This window comes from Lepisosteus platostomus, chromosome 10 (assembly GCF_059453375.1).
Source record: "Lepisosteus platostomus isolate fLepPlt1 chromosome 10, fLepPlt1.hap1, whole genome shotgun sequence".
Classification (NCBI taxonomy): Eukaryota; Metazoa; Chordata; class Actinopteri; order Semionotiformes; family Lepisosteidae; genus Lepisosteus; species Lepisosteus platostomus.
In genome coordinates, this window is record NC_142620.1 from 50,646,720 (window position 1) to 50,665,142 (window position 18,423).

General features: G+C 47.6%; 2 protein-coding genes across 3 annotated transcripts; one reads left to right on the top strand and one right to left on the bottom strand.

Annotated features, from left to right (window-relative positions):
* Window positions 1-259: 259 nt before the first annotated feature.
* Window positions 260-5,552, top strand: LOC148653904 (glutamine amidotransferase-like class 1 domain-containing protein 3, mitochondrial). Of its 2 annotated transcripts, none has more exons than XM_088596991.1 (5): window positions 260-415; window positions 2,031-2,143; window positions 2,710-2,881; window positions 3,506-3,707; window positions 4,743-5,552. In XM_088596991.1, exons 2-5 carry the CDS (start codon window positions 2,036-2,038, stop codon window positions 4,933-4,935), a joined length of 675 nt encoding a protein of 224 aa, XP_088453117.1. In that variant the 5' UTR covers window positions 260-415; window positions 2,031-2,035; the 3' UTR covers window positions 4,936-5,552. The 2 variants fall into 2 exon arrangements, with proteins under 2 accessions (XP_088453117.1, XP_088453118.1); XM_088596992.1 differs by having other exon boundaries at window positions 279-415; window positions 2,034-2,143.
* Window positions 5,553-7,277: 1,725 nt separating this feature from the next.
* Window positions 7,278-12,598, bottom strand: LOC148653905 (uncharacterized). The gene is made up of 7 exons (XM_088596993.1): window positions 12,441-12,598; window positions 9,608-9,858; window positions 8,769-9,093; window positions 8,364-8,455; window positions 7,992-8,128; window positions 7,706-7,810; window positions 7,278-7,510 (listed from the first exon to the last, which is right to left on the bottom strand). The coding sequence occupies exons 2-7, from the start codon at window positions 9,735-9,737 to the stop codon at window positions 7,409-7,411; spliced, it is 891 nt and encodes a 296-aa protein (XP_088453119.1). The 5' UTR covers window positions 9,738-9,858; window positions 12,441-12,598; the 3' UTR covers window positions 7,278-7,408.
* Between the last annotated feature and the right edge of the window lie 5,825 nt (window positions 12,599-18,423).

Consider the following 18,423-nt stretch of genomic DNA (forward strand, 5'->3'; position numbering starts at 1 on the left):
CAACTGGAATGAAAACCGGCAGGTGTGTGTGGGCCTGCAGCGCTGGGACTGGGACTGGGTGAGGGGACTTGGTCTGAACAGGTACTGTCAATAAACCTGATGATAAAAAAGCACGGAGCAAGAATGACTCAGCGAGTTTCTTTTCACTCTGAATGGGTTTTTAATTTGTTTTCCTCGTTCTGCGCAGCACGGAAAGCCCCGTGTTTGTTCTTCAGGCCCGCAAAGGCGAGATAAACCCGCCCGCGTGGGCGGAGTCGGAGCCGTGGGACCCCGCCCTCGTGGGTGCGGCCACACCGGTGCTCAGCGGCTGCTGCTATAAGTCAGCTGAGCGCAGCGAGAGTCATTCATATCTCCCAGTCGGAAAATTCTTCCGTGTGTACCTCTGCTTACCTGCCGGCTACCAACTCTTCAACAGGTAAGAAAACCGCAGTATGAACGTGTTATGGATGCTTCTCTATCGCATGTCGACTTATATATGCAACTTTTTTTTTTCCTTTACATAGTTCCAGACTTCTTAGAATAAAGAAGAGATTTTTTTTTCCTGAAGGCTGAGGCAAGAGCAAGTCCGATCTAGGTCTGTTTTTGTCCAAATAGTGCCTTGCAATTTCCCGTTTTGTGCAGAAGTAATCCAGTGGTGTCTGCGTGTTACCTGCAGGCCCTGTTTACAGAGGTCTCTCCCTGACACCTGGCCTGGAGACACTGCGCCCACTCCTCATGGGAGATCGCTCATTCGGACTCTCTCGTCCTAATTACTGAAGGAACAAGTAATAGGTTTATTCCGTGCTGAAAAGAGATAAAGAAAACACAACGTTTCGGCTGTGGACCCTCACACCCGAAAAAGCATCTACGGTCGGAACGGTGTGTTTTCTTCCTTCTCTTTTCAGCACGGAATAAACCTTTACTTCTTTTTTTGCAGCCTACGCGTGCTGACACAGCTGCCCATCTGAACTACTAGTTACTGAAGGGTTAGAGTGCTGCTGGCTTGTTAACGCACAGCAGCAGTTGTATTGGTACCCTACCGCTGTGAAAAGCACCTGGTTTTCATGACAGCCTGCGAGTTTGATGGTGGTTATCCTTCTATCAGAAGTCTTTCTAACTTCTGGTACCTCCTGGGAACCTACCGTCTGGCAGAGAAACGCTAGTTTGTCTGAGGGGACGCTTGAACAGAAAGAAATGCTAACCGCCTGAAATTATAATGAATTATTAGTAGTCAGCTGGCGTGTCCGTGCGCGGCGTGTGGAGCTCAGCGCGCCGAGCGAGCGACGGGAGTGACGTCACTCCAGAGCCAGTTGAACTTGAGCGTGGCGCTGTCTAGGGCGTGACAGTTCCTCGACCGACAGGGGCAGAATCCCTGCAGGGGCAGGCGAGATGCGCTTACTACACTTCACAGTCCAGTTAAATACCGTTTTTACAGTATTGCGGTGTCCGTTTGCTTTTGCACTGATCATTCCAGCCATGTCACCCTGCAACTCACAACCCACTGAAGCTCAACAGGTGTGAGCCTGGTCAGTACCTGGATGGGAGACCTCCTGGGGAAAAACTAAGGTTGCTGCTGGAAGTGGTGTTAGTGGGGCCAGCAGGGGGCGCTCACCCTGCAGTCCATGTGGGTCCTAATGCCCCAGTATAGTGATGGGGACACTATACTGTAAACAAGCGCCGTCTTTCGGATGAGACGTAAAACCGAGGTCCTGACTCTCTGGTCATTAAAAATCCCAGGGTGTTTCTCTAAAAGAGTAGGGGTGTAACCTTGGTGTCCTGGCCAATTTCCCCCTGGCCCTTACCAGTCATCACCTCCTAATAATCCCCCTCTCTGGACTAGCTTCATCAGTCTGCTCTCCTCCCCACTGAGACCTGGTGTGTGAGGAGTGTACTAGTCCATCATCCAGGTGGGGCTGCACACTGGTGGTGGTGGAGGGGATCCCCATCACCTGTAAGGCGCTTTGAGTGGAGTGTCCAGAAAAGTGCTATGTAAGTGTGAGGGATTATTATTATTCTGTCCTAATGACGCTCTGTGTGTGTTTTGCGTTCAGCAGCAATGGTGAAACGAGTGGCGGTCATTCTCTCTGGCTGTGGGGTGTACGATGGCAGCGAAGTCCACGAGTCCTCTGCTGTGCTGGTGCACCTGAGCAGGGCGGGCGCCAAGGTAAGGATCCACGCACGCACGCACGCACGCACGCACGCAGGCAGGCACGCCTCATGCAGAACCACAGTAGAACTGGCAATGCCCAGCCTGGTCTGTGCCTGTGTTCCCTTATCATGACATTCACCCACAACGACCCCCCACGCTTTTGAGTCCGAGCAGAACAAAACGTACCTGTTCTCCGTTCATGGTCTGCTTCCTGGCAGGTGTTGGTGGTGAATTTTTAACCTGCTGATGGCGGTTAAGATCCAGTATTGTTCCTTAGCTGGTGTCTGACACAGTCAGGATATCTGATAGCCGGCCTTTGTGAATATTTCATCAGTAGCATGTGCTTAAGGACACATTATTGACTGCAGGGGAGGGAGGAATGGCCTTATTGTTCTAGGTTCTGGCCTTGGGAGTCTGTCCGTGGGGAGTCCACATGTTCTGCCTGTACCTTCGTATGGGGGTTTTGCACGGCTCTCTCCTAAAGACATGGCACCCGGGCCTGTTATTCAGACTCGTGGGGTAGCTGGGTCTGTCCTCTCCCGTTCTGCGGCTGACGGATGCCGACGTTTCCCGTGTGGCAGGTGCAGATGTTCGCCCCAGATGTGGAGCAGATGCATGTGGTCAACCACGTGGAGGGCAAGCCCACCCAGGAGAAGCGCAACGTGCTGCAGGAGAGCGCCCGCATCGCCCGCGGCGACATCGCGGACCTGGCCAAGCTGGACCCCAAGCAGTTTGACGCCCTCATCATCCCCGGTGAGTCACACAGGGCTGTGCGCTGCTGCACTGATGCACGGAGACCAGCTGTGCACACAGACCTGGCTACAATACAGTGACGCATAGAACCCCATTTCAGAAAGCTCCCCAAGAGCAGAGTGATGAAGCCAGTTCGGAGATGGGGATTATTAGGAGGCCATGATTGGTAAAGAGCAGGGGGAAATTTGGTCAGGATGCCGGCGTTACACCCCTACTCTTTTTGAGAAACACCCTGGGGTTTTTAATGACTGCAAAGAGTCAGGACATCTCATCTAAAGGACAGCGCCTTTTTACTGTATAGTGTCCCCATCACTATACTGGGACGTTAGGACCCACATAAACCAGGGTGAGCGCCCCATGCTGGTCCCACTAACACCTCTTCCAGCAGCAACCTTAGTGTTTCCCAGGAGGTCTCCCCTCCAGGTACTGGCCAGGCTCACACCTGCTGAGCTCCAGTGGGTTGTAGGGTGATCTGGCTACTGGCTACATTTATTTAGCCTTCTCTTCAGTTGCATAGTTTCTGATCGCACAGTGCTGAGCAGAGGGTTCCTGCGGGGAGGGCCGGGCCGCGCCGCAGGCGGGAGCTGACCTCGCGGCGTGTTTTTGCTCTCCCGGCGCGCGCAGGGGGCTTCGGCGTGGCGAAGAACCTCAGCTCCTGGGCCACCGAGGGGAAGGAGTGCACCGTGCGGCCCGCTGTGGAGACCGCCGTCCGGGCCTTCCACAGAGCGGGCAAGCCCTTGGGCCTCTGCTGCATCTCCCCCGTCCTGGCCGCCAAGATCCTGCCGGGCTGCGAGGTCACCGTGGGGCACGACAAGGAGTCCGACAAGTGAGTGAGGGGCCGCCGGTGAGGAAGGAGGCGGTGGGCTGGTGGGGCCATCAGCGTCCGTTCCATAGAGCTGATGGTCACCAGAGCCAAGAACGCAAATGTTCCTTAGAACAGGATGTCTAATTGCGGCCTTTAACCTGAGTTAAAGAGGAACCACACCGCTCTTTTTACATTTCGTGGTTAGAGAGAACTGGCACTGATGAGTGCGGTTTGAAATGCAATAAAAGTAAAGCGTACAAGGGTAATGAGTATAACCTCCAATTTACATCACGCGGTAGACGGCGTTTCCTGGTAATGCCTCAGCGGTTCAGAACCAGGCAACCAAACTTCCCGAGAGCTGAAGTGGCCCTGTTCCACTGTGAACAAGCGGGCTGGGGAATCCAGCTCTGTAAGTCCACTGGAAAGATTGCTCTCCACTTCCAGACGGGTTTGCCGACAGCTGCCAACTCTGCAGGCGGCTCACGTGGGAACATCTCTGCGGGGAAGTATCTGCTGCACAACCTGGACTTTTCCACTCATACGTCGCGTTACTCTGACTGCGGCTCGAAATCGCTCGTCAGTGACGATTCTTTCTAACCCTGAAATGTACAGTGACTAGTGAGCAGGAAGGGCCGCCTCATGTCGCGGTTCTCGTGAACTCTCCCTCTCGACCGCGGAGAGTTTGTGCTTAATATAAAATTGGTTTAAAAAATCTATAACGTCAAAGAACTTATTCTGTAACTTGGTTTAATCACTGGTCTGAGAAATTGGGACTGCAGTTCCCCTTTGAGTGGCCATCCTCGGTGACTCACCATTAGGGAAAACGCAGATTGCTCCTCTAGGTGAAAAACAAATGTCATTCGTGAAGTACACGTGCGCAGGCCACCTTCAAGGACCGCATTAGATCTCCTGTTTGAATTGATAGTGAGCCACCGAAGATGGCCAATTTTAAAGTCGCTTGTGCAGGTCGGCTGTCGCGAACCGCGGCTCCCCGAAGCGGGCTCTTGGCGTGACCGCGGCCGTTGACCCGCCCGCCTTGCTCTGCTCTGCCCCCAGGTGGCCGTACGCGGGAACTGCGGCCGCGGTGAAGGAAATGGGCTGCAAGCACGTGAACAGGGACGTGGGGGAGGTGCACGTGGACGCGAAGAACAAGCTGGTGACCACGAGCGCCTTCATGTGCAACGCGCCGCTGCACCAGATCTTCGACGGGATCGGCGTCATGGTCGCCGACGTCCTCAAGATGGCCTAGAGCCCCCTGGACCAGAGAGCTCGGGGGAGGCGTGAGAGAGGCGTTACAGTGGTGGTTTGAGGAGGTCACGGCCCCCCCGTGGAAGAGTTACCCCAGGGGTGTACAGTTTCTTACGCCCTTGGCTGTTAAATCGAGTGTTGCTGTGTTTTACACCCTGATTGGCTCATCCTGGCTTTCTCATGTTCCTTGGAATGCTCCTGCTAGGTAGGGGCCACGCCCTCCATCAGCCTGCTCCAAGTGGAGTGTCTTTGCAGTGTCGTGTACAAGCTGGGCATTGAAACGAGGAGAACTGATCCAGAGGGACGGGTAAAGGTTTATTCCATGCTGAATGGATAAAGAAAGAGACACAGCATTTTGGTTGTGGGGCCTTCTCCAGGTGTGACACTGTTATGTTCGGACAGACGCAGCTAGCCCTCGAGTCTGAATAACAAAACAGTACGACTTCTGAAGAAGTGTTGTTTCTTTTCCTTTCAGCACAGAATAGACCTTTACCTGTTCCTTTGTAGCTTATACCTGCTAAACGTAAACTGATTCAGATGCCATGTTTGTGTTACCCCTGTGTGTGTATTTAATGTGTGAGTTTTCTGTCATCGTTCAATAAAAAGAAAGTGAAACTATCGGTGAATTCATCCCGTCTGATTAAATGTGTTGATTAAATATGGTTTAACTGATACAATTCAGATTCATTTTTAAATTGATTAAGTATGGAGGTCACTGTTCTCCTTTATTAACTGCTTGGTTATTTCCGCCTTGCAAATTGGCACCTTGCTGCTAAAAGGAGCTCAGACTTCCTTTGTTTCTGACGGCCAGGGTTTGTACAGGGACCTGTTCCAGGCTGCTATAGTGACAGATCAGTGCTCCTGACTGGCTGCATGGTGCCATTGCCTCTTCCTGGTTTGCATTCTGAGTTGACACAGCAGCAACGTTTCTTTGTTGGCAATGTGTCTGGAGAACAGGCCGTGCCCACTAACTGTGGAGACATTCTTACAACACCTGCACACATGTTCCTTGACTGAGTGCAGGGAACCTGCAGAACTAGAAACCAGCAGGGCGGGCATTTTGTTCCCTATTTTGTAAGGATGGAAAGCTGGTGCAGAAACAAGGGAACATATCTGCTATAGTACAAAAGACTCCTCTTTTGATGCAAGCCAAACTACACCTCTACATAGCTGCTGTATCTAGTCACTGTTATGGAACAGGAACAAGGTCAGATTTTGTGTGTTAAAACCAATGAACGTGTTTAATTTTCCTTCTCTTTATAAAGTATCACAGTAACACAAATATTGCTCATTATCCAGGTGGCCCAAAAAGTGCTCTGATTTTGATCATATTTTCCAGAGGCATGAGAGTCACACCGGCAAACAGTGTGGCCTGGGAAACAGCTGTGTGTGTTTGTGGGATTTGGAAAGTTTGTGTTGTCAATCTCACCCTGCTGTGTAAAAGAGATTTGGAATCTCATCTGACTTCCTAGCATCTTGTAAAATCCACCTCAAGGTGCAGTATGGAAAACACAAGATACACTGCAAAATCAAGCCACAATTGTACAGGCTAAATTAAGTGCTGGTTTGAAATATTTTTTTTGTGCATCCAAGGAAGCATTGAGTCACTTCATTTGGAGGGGAGATCCAGAGTTTTGAGCCATATCGCATATTGTGAACACAGAACCCAAGAAGTGTTCTGGCCAAAGAAGCCAATTTAATGCAATACTTGAACTTGATGGAATTCAGCAAGAAGTAAAACCATCAGGCCCACCCTTTCCATCGCAACAGCTGAAAGCTGAAGCCCAGGCCAGGACACTGGAGATCAGCCCTCTTATATTAACCCTTAGGACATTCTAATTACTGTTACTGTTACATTTATTAAACCACTACCTGGAGGGTCAGGCTGCAGTGTGCAACGATATGAGGAAGTGAAAATATGTGAGAACTGAGATTTAACAGATGCTGGTAGGAAACCTCCGGCTTAGAAAATAACTCGCGAAGATGATAAAACTCATATTTGCTCGATTATATTGGGTCAGTAAAGACAGAAGAGCATCTCGAGAATGGCAGGGGATATCGCTGCTTTTATAAACATTGACACGCGACAGCTGAGCCAGTAAATGTCACAAAGCAGCAGTAATAAAAATGAAAATGATAGGACGAGATGCTTGAAGGAAAGTGCAGTTCTCATTTGAACCATCTGAGGTCACTGCTACCCTACTCCTGACACGCTGTGTGATCACGTTCGAGTTAAATTCCTGCACTAAAACACTGGGGGTCAGTCTGATTCTGGCTGGGAACTCTTGTTGTGCCTCCACATGTACCAACAGAAGGATATAAACATGGCTTCAAAGTCAAAACTGGAAGACAATACCAATACAGTTTATTTTCATGCAGGAAACATTAATCATTTGGACAGTGGTGTGGCTCTCATTATGCAAACATCATACAAGCCACAAAGACCCGTGCAAAAGCCTGTTCTTCATCTCAGCTCAGCACAGTGCAGCTGTTGGCGTGCTGCTTGGGAAGTGTTTGAACTGGTCTCTTCCAGACACCAGGACAGTGGCGGGGAAGTGGCGCGGGCGATCAGGATCCTGCCAGGAAGGGAAAGGTGCAGCTCAGACATTGGCAAAGTCTTTGTCACAGTCTGGACTTCTGCACTATGCAAAGTGAAATGCAGATGATCATGTACAAAGCGGAGGTACTGTGACGCTCACATGTAATGCGTTAGGGCCCTCAGGGACAGGGAAGTTGGAATTGTTTGGTTCCAGTGAGGGACAGTCACTCACCTGCACAGGAAAGGCGGACGTGGGGACAAAGCGGATGACAAATCCACAGCGCCTCCTGCTGGATGTGTTGGGCTCACTGCCATGCACCAGCAGCCCATCATGCACCTGGGACAAAGGTCATGGGGTTAAAGGTCAGGGGTTAGAGCAATGACACCCACAGTCACATACTAAAGCACAAACACCAATGCACCTATGAAAAACCTTTTCTACTTATTCCCTATATCCTCTTCTGCTCAGCCGAGATTTGGGTTTGTTCTCTGAAAGCAAAGCCTGCAGCGACACTTACAGACATCTGCCCAGCCTGCAAGGGACAGAGCTGAGCGCTGTCAGTCAGAAGATGTTCTGGTATCTCCTGGTTGGTAGACAGCATGTTCCCAGAGCGTGCCGAAGAATGGTGAGGCAGAATCCCCAGGGTGTGGCTGCCTGTGGGCAGAGTGATGTCAAACAACAAGCTCAGCAGACAACTCGCAGAGCTTACAACCCCCCAAAATCAAAACCAGAGACGGGAGAAACCCTTTTGTCCTCAAAGCATTCAGAAATGAAAACAATCAACCTTCATAATCACTTCAAAATGAATCACTGGCATACAGGTCAACACAAACCAACTGCAAGACCGATAAACCTGAAACCTCGGACCCAATGTCTTAGACTGCAGTACCTGGGATGACCTGCAGGGCTCCGTTCTCTCTAAAAGAGTCATCCAGAGCCAGCCACACCGACAGCACTGGACCCCCAGCCACGCCCCAGTACCTGCAACCAATCACAGCAAGGTCACCACTGCACTACAACTCCCATGAAGCTCAGCACACACGCCCTGGTTATGTCTTGTCCATCACAAACTGGGTGCTCTTGGCTTATATCTCATTTCTTTCCTTTGCAGGACTTCAGACCCACAGAAACTTAATATTATCCTAACTGACCTATGAATATTTACTGACCCTAACGTTTTAGTATTTATGTACTTAAATATTTCAATATTAATTGGCACATAGGCTGGTACAGAACTCAAAGAGCCAAGGCTGCCTATCCTTGCTCCCTGTTGTAGAGATCACATGGGACCAACCTAATGTCCTGGTGCCAGGCCACAAAAGGGAGGTCACTGGTGCCCTGCTGCTCAGAGGGGGAAGTATTGAGTTTCCCACAGTCTACACCGGGGGTGCTGCTGAGTTGCTCTGGTTTGCTGTCAGAACGGTCACTCTCCTCCCCTCCTCCAGGACTGCTGTGTGGGGCCACAGGGTACTTGCAGATGAAGCGGGAGTCGAGCAGGATGACATCGGGTCCCAGAATGGCCTTGACCAGCTCCAGTACCTTGGGGTGCGTGGCCAAGTCCATAACCCATCCATACTGCAGGTGGACATTGTGCAGGCTGTACTGAGCATACTCTTTCCCTGTACAAGGACACACAACCACCCCATCACATGTGCGCAATGAAGCTTACCAATCAAACCGCCACCTGGCTTTTTTTCAATCCAAGTGTTCAATCTGAGACACTAGCAATTCAACTGGAAGAGCTCCTCAAGCCAGAATCAGAGAAAACAGCCTCAGTTTTCAGGGCCTCCAGGAAGACATTAAAAATGGCCCTGTATGATTAGGGTGTGCTACCACTGATCTAAAATATGTTCCCACAATTTCACCCCTTGAAAACAAAAATAACCTACAGTGGGACAGTAATCGGAAACACTGCAGCGCTAACAGAACTGATCTGCTTGACCTGACTGTGCAGGGTGTGCACTGTGTTAGAGAGGGCCACTGGCCAGTGTTCCTGAATGACTGTAGTTGCAGTGATTGATTGGGTACCTTCTCTGGGGTGATCCTGATGGACGTACAGTATCAGGCAAAGAGATCTTAACCACATGAACCTCAAATCAGACACTCTGCCCCCTCCCTGGGTGCCTCACTTACCGAACTCCCTCTCCAGCCTGCTGAAAGCCTCTCTGGTGGTCTCCAGCTCCTCCTGGTTCAGCACTGGCACCCCTGACACAAAGCCCTGCTGCCTGTAGGAGGTGCCCAGCTGTGCCAGCGAAGAGCTCATGTCTGCTTCCTCAGTGAATCTGCTGCTCCTTCTCTTCTGGACTCTCGGCTTCTCTCGCTCCTGGGGCTCAGGGCTGGGGCTGAGCTGGATGCTGTGTGATTTTATATCCTGTGCTGAGTGACTGGGGGGAGAGAGACCAACCACTGACCTCAAGGATGATCGAGATACTGCTGCTTCTCTGCACCCTCCTTGACCGAATTCTTCTCAAAGAGAGGGGTATTCTGGGATGGTTATGGAGCTACAAGAATTATCAGACTCGTAAAGTGTGGCGGGGGCTGGCTCAGTGTTAAAACCATCCTACTTGCAAGAACAACTCGACTCCCCCCCACTAGGGAGCAGTTAAACAGCAGTACTGTAAGAACAGAAACAACACTCAGATTCAGGTCCCTGCTAGTGGGACACAGGGCTCCAACTGACACCCAGATTGCAGCCAAAGTAACGGACATTGGCAGAGAAGTGAGCTGGGCCATTAAGCAACGTGCTGAAGGATCTGTTCAGCTGCTCTGTTCCCCCACCATCCTGCAGGATTTATAAGCCTTCTGAAACCTCTATTTGTTGGGAAAAGACTCAATCGTACTTAAACTAAGCAGTGCTACACTGATCTGAAAATACTTTGGGGAACAATAACCTTGAAATTGAAAAATTGAAAAATAAAAAAAACGACAAAAATGTATTTAAAAACAAATTTACCTGCAACTATTTTTCACCATTTTCATACAGTATATACAGTATATTGTAGGGCTTACTGCAGAGAAGTCAGAGCAGTCAGCCTCAGCTGTTCCATAACAGAACAACATTACAGACTTCTTAGAACAAAGCAGACAGAATAATCATAAAAACAGCAAAGGGTAAGTCCTGATTTATAGCTGTACTTGAGAGCAGCATACATTGCTCCCTAGAGTCCTCCTGACGAACTGGAAGTCTGATTGGTCGGCCAAATATACTGAAAGCTGCTTTCTCTGGTAACTGCCTGTGGGGACTCGTAAATGGTTCTTATTTCCTTTTTTCACACATATACAATTATAAACAATTTGTTACAGACATAATACATTCCAATTAGTGTTTGTTTCCTACACGTATTCGTTTTGTATTTTTCCTAAAAACATGTTTAACTTAAATATTGTGATGTGATCGGAGTTGCTTACACTGGGGGTCACCAGTACGCCTTCAGTCCACAAGAGGGCGCTCAGGAGGAAGTCCGGCGGCCTAACGGAAAGTGATCTCTTTAGCGCTGACCGTGTACAGCACAGTGGTTTTGCATAGACCTGGACAGTTAAAATCTTTTTAGTGAATTGATTCATCTGATTCAGTTCTGTTCAGCGAATCGATTCAAACGATTCGTTCATTTGATTCGCCAAGAAAAAATGCTTAAATTAGGCATATTCACTTAAGAACCTAAATGGAAAATAGGATGTACTGTAATGCACAATTGAGATTCCTGGTCGTGTTCATTCTTCTGCATGAAGAGATATGTGGTTTGAGAAACATGGTAATAGTTTTTGTAAAATGTCTGTACGAAATCATTTCTAGGGGCAACTGTAGCTGTTTGTCACGTACAGTTGTTTGCAGGGTGAAAGGCTGGAAAACATGAATACAATTGTAAATATACTCATTGCATTATGCCGAATTAGCAAAAAAATCAGTTAAAGAAGTAGATTAGTTAATAAACAAGGCGAGAGCTTTTACAAACGCACGAACAAAGGCGAAACAATTAAAGAAAAACATCGAAAATAATAAATCAGTAACATGACACTTTATGAATTATTATTTCGAAACATATCAATTCAAGTTAAATCTGTAACAGTGAAATGATCGTGGAAAGCTAATAAAATAGCACACTATATTTGCCTACACTAGGGCATATTTGCATTTTAAGATGAAGATATACATCACATACACATTGTAGTATTGAAACTTTAAAACAGAAAGCAATACGTAGTCTGCAGATGTATCCGGTGTTTAGTACAATTATTGCAGTCTGATATAATTCGGGAATTTTTCCAAAGGCGAATCAATACAGCCGTCTGAAATACCCAGCCCTTAAACTGGCACACCTCATTAAGAAGAGGGGAGTGTGTTTTATTCACAGTTTGAAAGTGTTTAGATCAGAATACGCCCTGCGCAGACTCGCCTGGCTCGACGCTCGATTCCTCTCGTTGAGCCTAGTGACCTAGTGAAGCGAAGGAGCGCATCCTTCGGAAGCAGTGAACGGATCACCTGATTCACGAGTCACTGCCATGATTCAGAACGAACGAATCGTTCGCCAACTGCACAGATCTAGTCTTGACATGGGTATCAAAGAGCGCAGCAATTTTACAAGTCCATTTCGATCCCTTCTCCACCTGGTCTTCTGCTATGAATCATTGCCAACAGGTTAAATGTAGTTTAATGCCTATATCCATCAAGACAAATGTATATAAGATACAGTTAAACAGACTGTTGGAATATTGAGCTTAACTAATTATGTATTGGAGTTTTTCTCAGCAGTGTGAACCAAGGGATTTCACAATACATGGGAAAAAAACAGTGTTCACACTATTATGTACAACAATATTCAAGATTTATTATTTACAGTTCTGTGTATTCGTTTTCACTGTACCTATGCTTTAAAGAGGGTGTAGGGATGTTTTAAAATGTCCCAGTTCACGATGTGTTTTATTTGTTAGATTAAAAGCAACAGTAATTAAATGAGAAAGACAATACCTCCGGCGATCCCTGGAATACCGACAGAGACTTGAAGTGCGCCCGCGGTTCGCCTGTCGCTCGGTGTTGTAACTTCCTTCACCAAGACGCTTCGGGTAAAGATGTTTTTATACGCGGCATTAAGTACTGCCCCCTCCCAGAGAGCGCGTTTCTGTTTCGGCGGGAATATGCAGTGTAGCAAAATGTAAATGATGCCTTACTTTTAAGACTATTAGAATGAAAAAAAGGTGTAGTTAAACTGAAGTCTTGACAAAACACCTGAACGATTATGTTTAATGTAGGCAAATGCAGGGTTTTGCATACAGGTGGTAAAAAAATGTCTTTTCACATACCCCAGCTTGCTCTCCATGAGACACACAGACAGGGAGAGAAGCATGGGCTCAGAGCACAGGGCCAGCCATTTATATGGCACCCCCTGAACAGCTGGGGTTAAGGGCCTTGCTCAGGGGCCCAACAGAGTAGGATTGCTCTACCAGCCACGGGATTCGAACCAGCAACTTTCCAGCCAGGGGTGTAGATCCTCAGTCACAGAGCCACCACACCGCCCGAAGTAAAACCTGTGTAAAGTGAACAATTATTAACAGTAGTAGTAACAATAGCAGCAGCACTGCCCAGCAGTGAAGAACCTGAACTCTCAGGCCTGAACCCCAGCCACAATGCTCTTGCACTGGCAGGAGCTGAGTGTCCTGTGCTGCCTTCAAGGCCACTTGTACCCACAATTCCATTGCAGCAGCAGAGTGCATGGAGCCCCTGCTGTTGCGTTAATTAGGGAGCTAATGGAATTCATTAAGGAGAGAATGCCTTCTCTTGCACGAGCTGATTTTTGCATGCCATTTAGTGGTCCACAGACCCCTCACAGACGCAGAATGAAAATACAGCCCTGTGTCCAGAGTGATTATTATTTACCGAAACTAGAATATAATACAAATCATAATTAGATGATTTAATTAAGAAAGATATTAGACACAAGCAATGATCAAGAGGGGGTGGCTGTGTGAGAATATCTGATACTGCGCTTACACAGTAACAAAGCTGGAAGGTTACATAACTCACTTCAGAGACTCACTAATCTTTTAAGCAAATGTGATTAATTTGCTTGGCTTTGACTTGATTCTGCAGAAAATTGCATGTATGTCTGGAGGGTGGAAAGACTGCATGAGTTTGAATGTATATTAGTTCAGAGGAAACCATGACTGTACCAAGAAATGCAAGTTTAGCACTTCAGGTACTTCAGAATTGTCTTTCTTGCATACAAGCGGTACAGCAGGTTCCGAACACAGCCGACTGGTCGGTAAAGATACAACTGCAGCAGGCTGTACCCTTCAGTCAGAGCATGGTGGGAGCTCGTCTTTCCCAGAGTCTGCAGGGATGAGGGGATGCAGTGACAGCCTGAGGCGAGGAGCTCCACAGGGATGGGGACTGTCCACATGTGTGCTCATGAGCAGGAAAAGGTTCCATATGTAATTCTAAACCGAGGGGGCGTCATTGTCTTAATCAGAAATATCATAGCTTTGCAGTGATGTCACGCCCCTGTCCACTTTCATGGCTCTGAGCAATAGGGCACAGCCAGGGAAAGTCCCCAGAATGGTCTGGGTTACTGGCGTCACCAAGGACAATGCCAAGGCTGCCCACTGGAGGGTTACCTTTTCCTGCTGTCGAGAAAGATGCAAGGAATAGCTGAACAACAAGGAAGTCGTGCAATTTCCAGTAAGTGCTCCCTCGAGTGCACTAGGGAGTCTAGAAATTTCATTTCCTAAATTGAGAATCACTACTTATTTTTTTTAATAAATACCTATAACTCAATTTACTGGAGTAGCCTGTTGTGTTTTTCACAGCTACTGTATGAATACCTCCACGACAAGTGACAGATCTCTAATGGAAAAGCACCTGTTGAACACTATTAGAGCTATTTAATGCTTTTCCCCCCCAAGCCCTCCTGACAATCCTTTCTGTGATAACCCACCCTCTAAGACACAAAGAACAAGTGACTCCCACACCCTGAAACACAAAAGCCTTATTCATGAAGGAGAAACCTTCTGCTGTGTCCAAAGCTGAACTATTTGATAAAACCAGTTGCTTCTCATCTGATATAATGCCATGTGAATGATTTATGAACTAAGAACAGGTAAGGTTAATCCCACGCTGAACAGTGAAAAGAAGCAACGTGTTTCAGCTGGTAAATTTCTTCCCAGATGAGAGGTGACAAACTCTCTCCTTTCAGAGCGGGATTAACCTTTAATTGTTCCTTTGCAGCCGACGTACACTGTCACAGCTCCCCACTTTAACCTTTTCTGTGAAATCCGTGTGTTTAAAGCTCATAAATCAATGGACTGGAAAGGTAATATTTAACTACCACTCTACCCTACAGTACCATGTCCTTTTGGTCCATAACACAGAAAAGCAAACAGGTAAAAAAAGATCACTTTATTGGCCATATACAATTTCTCGTATTAGGAGTTTGTCTTTCCATCTACCGCAGCTTGCTCTCCATGAGACACACAGAGAGGGAGAGGAGCTTTGGGTTAGAGCACGGGATCGGCCATTTATACAGCCCCCCCGGAGCAGCTGGAGTTTAACATCACTTTATTAACCCTTACAATTTCTTGCATTAGGAATTCTCTTTCCACATACCCCAGCTTGCTCTCCATGAGACACACAGACAGGGAGAGAAGCTGGGGGTCAGAGCGCAGGGTCAGCCATTGTACAGCGCCCCTGGAGCAGTTGGGGTTAAGGGCCTTGCTCTGGAGCCCAACGTAGTAGGATTCCTCTGCCAGCTGCGGGATTTGAACCAGCAACCTTCTAGCAACAGGTGCAGATCCTGAGCCACAGAGCCACCGCTTCCGGAGAAACTAACAAAAACACGAGAAGATTCTGCCCTTCCTTTCAGGGGTGGAAAACGTGTGGGGAATGCTGATGAATTCTCAAGTGTCTCTTGCTCTAACCTGGCTCCCAGTCAGACAGCCTTACAGCTGAAGGAAGCATGTTCATGTGCAGAACAGGGCCAGAACTCCTCCTTCTGCAGAACAACATCAGTTAAATTTATAAATGAAATGTAAAGGCCTAGAGGGCATGACAAAGCTTTGGCTATAAAAGCAGCTGTAATCAGTAATTCTCTTCTGCCCCCTAGTGGCAAACTGTTAGAAGAACACGAATAAGATGGCTGATTAAACTACTCACTCTTCTTGCGCCAAATATTTCATTGGATTTAGACCACAGACAATAACCCTGGGCCTACAGGGTCTCTAGGTCTCTTTAAATTGAATTTTCATATTAGGGCTATAATTGATTGATGTGATAATGCACAGGTTCATATGAAGCACAGTCTAGATCCTACTGGATGGGGAATGGACCTATTGATGAAGTGCGCTATCGTCCTGATATCTGTTGAAAAGGACTCAAGAAGTCAGTCAAGGAAAACCTCACATGCAATACAATCTTAACTCAACCACAAAAGCCCTTGGCACATTCTGTGTATTTACCTGTACATTTTCAGGAAGACATCAGGGCTGAGGAGTTTAAGGCGGCTGAAATCAGATTTTAAATTAAATTACTTACCTTGTATCATTTCTTATGCCCTTTTCTTAATCTTTTGCATTTCGAAGTTCTCTGATTTTGCTTAAATTTGCTTAAACGCTGGATTTTCAGTACTGTACGTATCGAAGAGAAAATGAACTCTCTTTTCCATTTCCCTCCCTGCTGGTCAGGAAGGATGTCTGAATTTGAGCTAAATGCACAGTTAGCTCCTTTCCTGCATGTCTGGACCTTCCTACCAAAGATTAAAACGAACAGGTGGTGCTCTGAGCAGTGAGGCTAATTTCACACAGTAAAGCGATCATGCACCTAATGGGAATGTTAACTGCCCCTACCTACAAAAGAGCTTAGCTTAGCTTTGCGCTGTTAATTGGGTTTTATTCCCTTCAGAGAATGTAGCTCGGTGAAAGCCAGCCCACACTGGGAAAAGAGCAGCATTAAATAAAATACCTGCTTTGCCTCATTTGACTGAAAAGCCCTTTTAATTACAAGTGTAACGGAATAATCACAGTTCACAAACCAGACCCAGGCCAGACGTTTCATGTTGAGCATAGAGGCATTGAGTTCCTTCTGTGGCATATTAACAAAACTGTCTGAGTATTCTTGCTTTTTTTCCCTAAAAAACGTATGACCAGAAAAAGTCTGAGCCTGCCACATCCCTGCTTAAATCTTTCAATTCATCTCTCAAGTAGTGTCCTGGGATTTATCGGGACCCTGCCTGCACAGTTACTCACTGTCACAACAGAGAGGAATGTTAATTCATTATGTTATTAGTGGAGCCGGCTGATTAAGAGTGGGGGCAGTGTTGCTGAGTCCTGATTCTCCTTCAGAGGCCGGAGTCAGTTACACACACATACTGTAGTTCAGGTGGGCAGCTGCGTCAGCATGCGCAGGCTGCAAAGGATCAAGTAAAGGTTTATTCCCTGCTGAAAAGAGAAGAAAAGAAACACAACGTTTCGGCTGTGGAGCCTTCTTTGAAGGCACACCCAAAAAACGGCCCCGGCAGCTGAAACGTTGCGTTTCTTTTCTTCCCTTTTCAGCAGGGAATAAGCCTTTACTTGTTCCGTTACACACACAAATACAAAGACATTCACACATCTTCCCATCAGAAGAATGGCTTCAAGCCCACTAATCACACCTCTTACAACTATCATCCTTTACACTCAGAGCAATTTTGCGATCTCATCCTTCGAAGGCAAGAATCTGGTGGAGATCACGAGCAGGCAGGCTGTCTGCTCCCTCCTGGATGAACAGGGGAGAACACAGTCTTAAACACACCGTGAGCGGTGTCTGGAAACGCATTTGACCCTGTGTCTGCTGTCAGCAATGGGAAATTACTTTGGAAAACCGAATGAACACTTCCTGACGGAGAGGCAGGTGCACTTGGATTTTTTTTTTCGCTGGCGAGAGGCTGCTGCTTCTTTTTCAACTAGAGCGGACTCTCGCTCTGTCCTTGCGTCTCCTCACGTCTCGTTTTCTGACCGCGAGACAACCTCGGGCAGAGGCCACCTGCAGACAGAGGTGATTTGAGGCTTTTCCGAATGTCAGCGACCCCCGTTTCGAGTCAGGCTGTCAGTGGTGTGTTCTGGAATAGCGACGTGTTCTGGAGTACCGTGTGACAGCACAGCCCTTTCCCGTTGCCTCTCACGAGCTTTTCATCTGGATAGCAGCTGTCAGCTGTCCCTGAAGGACTGTCACAGCAGGCAGCGCCCGGCCTGAAACAACTCATTTCTTCTTGTTGGTGACAGACAAAGCAATAAGGGGAACGCCTTCATAAAAGCAACAATTCTGACTCTCCCACGCAAGAGCTTTCCTTCCTAATTCTCAGCATTCATCATCTCTGTCGAATCAATCAACCAATCAATCAGTGAATTAATCAATGATTGCCTTCACGGTGTGCATTTTAAAGTGTTTTGCAAGTAATCAATATTTTTTTTCTCATAGCTGAAGAGAAATAAGGGTCATATAAAGTCATATCAAGTAGTAGTTAGCTATCCACAACTTGAAACGTAGGATCAGGGGTCTCCAGTGTGTCAGCAGGTTTTTCTGGGTCTCTGAACAGCTGGGGGAAGATGTTAAACTGGCCCAATTAATTCCACAATGAGTTCATTTTGCTCATTTAAACCAACTAAGAGCTGAGCTGGAAGGAAAACCTGCAGACACAGCAGCCCTCAAGGTTTAGACACGAGGAATGAAGGCAGCGGAAGTCTGTGTGTGAAAACAGAATCGTTCATGGAGTTTTGTGAAAACTTGGCTTAAGCCATTTGGTTGAGGGCCAACCTCCCTGCTATAGGATGGCGAAGCGAAGGGAAAAGGTGACCAAGTGGTACAGGTGGCGCTGTGGAGGGCAGTGGGTGGCTCTGTGGCTCAGGATCTGCTCCTGTGGCTGGGAGGTTGCCAGTTCGTATCCCGCGGCCGGCAGAGGAATCCTTCTCCGTTGGGCCCCTGAGCA

Excerpts from the sequence above, each read along its gene's own strand:
- LOC148653904 (XM_088596991.1), top strand. The coding sequence starts at position 2,036 with ATGGTGAAACGAGTGGCGGTCATTCTCTCTGGCTGTGGGGTGTACGAT. Across the intron at positions 2,882-3,505 it reads TGACGCCCTCATCATCCCCG|GGGGCTTCGGCGTGGCGAAG; the intron begins GTGAGTCACACA and ends CGGCGCGCGCAG. Across the intron at positions 3,708-4,742 it reads CACGACAAGGAGTCCGACAA|GTGGCCGTACGCGGGAACTG; the intron begins GTGAGTGAGGGG and ends CTCTGCCCCCAG.
- LOC148653905 (XM_088596993.1), bottom strand. The coding sequence starts at position 9,737 with ATGAGCTCTTCGCTGGCACAGCTGGGCACCTCCTACAGGCAGCAGGGC. Across the intron at positions 9,094-9,607 it reads CAGGCTGGAGAGGGAGTTCG|GGAAAGAGTATGCTCAGTAC; the intron begins GTAAGTGAGGCA and ends GTCCTTGTACAG. Across the intron at positions 8,456-8,768 it reads GCCTGGCACCAGGACATTAG|GTACTGGGGCGTGGCTGGGG; the intron begins GTTGGTCCCATG and ends GATTGGTTGCAG.